Consider the following 4,195-nt stretch of genomic DNA (forward strand, 5'->3'; position numbering starts at 1 on the left):
GGGCTTGTCTGGGGTGCGATGCTGAGAGTGAGTCTGTGTTTTGTGGGTGGCAGGTGGGGAGACAGAAGAGGAGAAGATTCGTGTCGACGTTTTGGAGAACCAGGCCATGGACGTCTCCAATCAGCTGGCCAGAGTCTGCTACAGTCCTGACTTTGTGAGTCCCTCCCTGATCTGGGCCAGGAGCCAGGCTTCTTTATTTCCATCTACTCTGGTCCTGTTCACAATTTGAACTTCTCGTTGCTATTGATCCTCGGGGGGTTCCCTGTACTGTAGCAGAGCGACCGTCATATCATTAAAATATATCAAATAAAAAGTCGAAATCGGCCCCCACCAGTCATAAGAAGTCCAAGCTAGAAATTCAGTTCTTAGACAATAAAGTCATGAGTTCAGAATTCCCTTTACATCTGACCCCTGACCTCCGCCACGGGCCATCTCACCCTGCTGGTTCATGCCATCTGCCTGTTCAGGGAATAGGCAGACTCACACTACATGGTAAAGAGGTACACGATGGGTATGTAAGAGCACTCTCCTCTATGGAATTCCGGCCTATTCTTTTCCTAGTGCTTCTCCTTGACAGGCACAGGGATGAGTGCATTTTCCTAACAGGCAGCTCAGGGGCAGTCAGAGGGCCTTTGTTCCTCTGCCTCCTTCCACTCAGCCTCTCAAAATCTCATCTCTCCAGAAACTACTCAGTATCCATTGTATTCTTCTGCCGCTCTACTAGGAGGAATTTTTGACTTCTTTCCCTGAGCTCCTTTAGTTCTTTGCATCCTTGATTCTGCTTGTGTCTGGGTCCAGAGCTTGCCAGGTACTCAGGGGCTCCTGGGGCTGACCCAGAGGAGGGTGGTTGGGAGGTCAGTGGGGACAGATTCAGGGACAGTGTTGCATTCCTTTCTACCTTCCATCACCTCAGAAAGCCTCCAGCCACCCACTTGGAATCTAATAAATGCTGATGTGTCCAACTGAAGCCAGTTCCAGTTGTGGGGAAGATCACTGCTTGCTTGTGGCTAGCTGGGGCCATACACAGCCCTGTGGAGGCCACAGCTGTGCAGGGAGCTTGTATCTGAGAGTGGTGACAGCTGTGTTCTGTCTGCCTCAGGAGAAACTGAAGCCAGAATATTTGGAGGGAATTCCTACAATGATGCAGCACTTCTCACAGTTCCTGGGGAAGGGGCCATGGTTTGTTGGAGACAAGGTAATGCGGGCGTGTGATGGGACACTACAGACTTGTCATACATCCTATGCTATGGAGATTTCAGCCCACACATTCTTGGCCTTCTGCAGATCACCTTTGTGGATTTCCTCGCCTATGACATCCTTGATCTCCACCGTATATTTGAGCCCACCTGCTTGGACACCTTTCCAAACCTGAAGGACTTCATCTCCCGATTTGAGGTGATGCCCCTGTACTCCTTTCTCTTTGGTGCCCCTTGTTTGAGATGCTTTCCTAGTCCTGGAGCTACACAGAGAAAACTTGCATTTGTTGAGTGCTGGCTTCATGCCACGAACTGTGACTCCCACATTATACCTGTGGTGTCCAAGTTGAACTTTACAACATTCCTACAGGGTGACAGAATTATCTCACCCATTTTAGAGATAAAGACACTGAAAGTGACAGGGTCAGTCCTTTGCTCAGGGTCCCAGAGCCTGGAGGCTGTGCTGGGCTCCCTGTGAGCCTCTGGATCTATGGGTGGCAGTCAGGGCTCTCCCTTTTGCAACAAAAGAAAAAAGCCTCAGGCCTCGTCCAGCCTGGGTTTCACAGCCCAGGACACTCTGGAAGGGGCAGAGCTCCTGAGGAGCGTGGCTGCAGCTGGCAATAGCAGGACTGACACGCGGTCCTACTACCGTTGTTGAGTACTATCGTGGCATCGATGTTGAGTACTAAACCCACAGGCAGCATTCACAGCTACCCCCAGAAGCTCTGCACGAATTGACCCCCATGTAGGAATCCTGAGAGCCAGGGCTGTGGCTGTAGCTGGGTGAGGTACATATGTGGGTGCCCCTGTTGAAGGAGTTTATGTTGAAGTGCTCTGTGCTGGGGCACTCTCCTTCCCTACCTCTCTTCCTCTCCTTTTCCCTCCAGTGTTCCCAGTGTCTCCCTGTGACATGGGGAGCACACTGATTTTAACTTCTATTCACCGACCTTCTCCTCTGCATGAGGCGGGGTGAGAGGCACAGCGGGAGATGCGTAGATGATCACCCCATCCTGGAAGTGAGAGCAGTGAGAGGCCCGCAGGCAGAGCAGCCTGTGAGGTGTGTGTGGCGCCCCTGGGTAGGGGGGCCTGCCCCTCACTCACGGGAACCATCCCTCACCCGTGCTGATCTTGTTTGAGATCGGCAAATCCTACGTTAGTACATATTTGGGAATTTGAGGCATTAGTCTAACAGGATTTTCAGCCTAGAATCTGTTTTCTTTTCCCACTCGCCATCAAGAGATCCAGTTACTCAGCTAGTTCCCATCAGCTCTGGCTCTGGTCCAGGCTGAGTGGCTCTGGGGTTACATAAGAGGTGGTGGGAGGGGAGGAGAGCCAAGGGCTGCAGCATACGGTTCACCTGGGCTTGGCCTTTTGGGAACAGGCAGCCCTGGATCTCTTAGAATCCTTAGAAATTACATGGCCATTCATTCTTGCGAAGATCGTGCAGAGCACATCTGAGTGTCTTGCAGCCTGGCCCGTGGTAGTGGGGTTGAAGATGAGGTGGGTTGGGGCACAGTGGTATTTAGCTCAGGTATCCGGTGGGGAGGTTTGGACTTTCTGCTTTAAAAGGAATGATTAGAGCCTGCTCTGGCCTTTCTTTTGCTGATCCAGCATAACTTGTCCACTTTCATCCGCTTTTGCTGCCTTGTTGGGTGAGATCTGGGCTCTCTTCCGGGCTGCACACACATTTTTCTGGAGGTCTTGCTGGAGGTCCCCTCTGTGTGTGCAAACCTAGGCAAGCCAGGAAACAGGAGAATGTTGTGCAGACAGAGAGTGATAGGACCTCCTGAGGAATTTTGGGGGAGGATACGAATTTGGCAGATAGAGGCCAGAACTGGAGAGAGACAGAAGCAGGCTACATTGCAGCCCTGTCCCCTTATTGGCTATTTGAATGTGAGGAAGTTGCTGAACTTCTGTTTCTCACAGGAGAAATGGTGATAATAGATTCGACCTTGCAGAGTAGTTGAGTGGATTTTCGAATCCTGTGTTGTAATTTGTCTTGGGTGTAGAGCAGCCAGCACAGTGTAGAATCTTCATAAGTGGTAGTTGTTTTCATGGTATAACATTACGTAAAGGAAGTGGGAAGAGTTAACTTAGCAGATGTGGGGACCCTAAGAGCCTGTGTGATGCTCCAGCACTTGAGCCCATGTGGAAAGGCTGTGGCCAGGGCCCTGACCTGCTGCGCCTATAGTGGGGTTGCCCCAGCCCTCATGGGCAGCTGACCTTGAGCTTTGGCCTTATTTGTCCTCCTCTCAGGGCTTGGAGAAGATCTCTGCCTACATGAAGTCCAGCCGCTTTCTCCCAAGACCTTTGTACACAAGGGTGGCTGTCTGGGGCAACAAGTAGTGCCTTGAAGGCCAGGCGATGGAGGAGCCCATATGAAGCCTGCTGCCCAGGCTGTGTAGAGCACGTGGGCTCTGCACCCCAGCATCTGCCTCATTCCTTTCTCCTGTTGATTCACTTCTTTACCCTCAAGACTCTATTGGCCCTCTTTACTTCCCCTGAACCCCTGTCCCATGAAGGCCCTTTAAAGCCTCAGCTACCCACTTTCCTTCAGGAACATCCCCCTCCCAACTTACCCTTCCCTGCACTAAAGCCAGCCTGACCTTCCTTCCTGTTAGTGGTTGTGTCTGCTTTGAGGGGCCTGCCTGGCTGTGGAGCTCAGCTCCGAGCTGTCCCAGCGCTGCATGAAAGAGCAGCATTGACTGGTTTACAGGCCCTGCTCCTGCACCATGGCCCCTGCCTTAGGCCTACCTGATCCAAGTAAAGCCTCAACCACATTTGCTGTAGTGTTGTCTTATTTGTTCCCATCTGCCAAGACTGCCTCTCTGTCTCTCCTCCTTCTGAAGGACTGACTGGTGACCCTGGAAGTGGCTGGATTCATAGAGATTATGGTGGGCTCCGTAAGGTGTTTCCAACCTTTTTTTCTTATTTTTTGTAACAGAGTCTCCTGCTCCCCAAGGAGAAGGGCACTGGTGGGATCATAGCTTATTGCAGTA

General features: G+C 51.6%; 1 protein-coding gene across 1 annotated transcript in view; it reads left to right on the forward strand.

The window, feature by feature from the left end:
- Positions 1 to 3,976, forward strand: part of LOC108283122 (glutathione S-transferase Mu 4) — a 14,842-nt gene extending 10,866 nt beyond the window's left edge. The window contains exons 2-5 of the mRNA XM_037728147.1: positions 33 to 154; positions 1,100 to 1,195; positions 1,285 to 1,395; positions 3,453 to 3,976. Coding sequence (XP_037584075.1) covers positions 33 to 154; positions 1,100 to 1,195; positions 1,285 to 1,395; positions 3,453 to 3,542 — 419 coding nt within the window. The 3' untranslated portion in view covers positions 3,543 to 3,976. The remainder of the gene's footprint in view (positions 1 to 32; positions 155 to 1,099; positions 1,196 to 1,284; positions 1,396 to 3,452) is intronic.
- The last annotated feature ends 219 nt before the right edge of the window (positions 3,977 to 4,195 follow it).

The sequence above is a fragment of the Cebus imitator genome, unplaced genomic scaffold (assembly GCF_001604975.1).
Source record: "Cebus imitator isolate Cc_AM_T3 unplaced genomic scaffold, Cebus_imitator-1.0 Scaffold256, whole genome shotgun sequence".
In the NCBI taxonomy this organism is placed as follows: Eukaryota; Metazoa; Chordata; class Mammalia; order Primates; family Cebidae; genus Cebus; species Cebus imitator.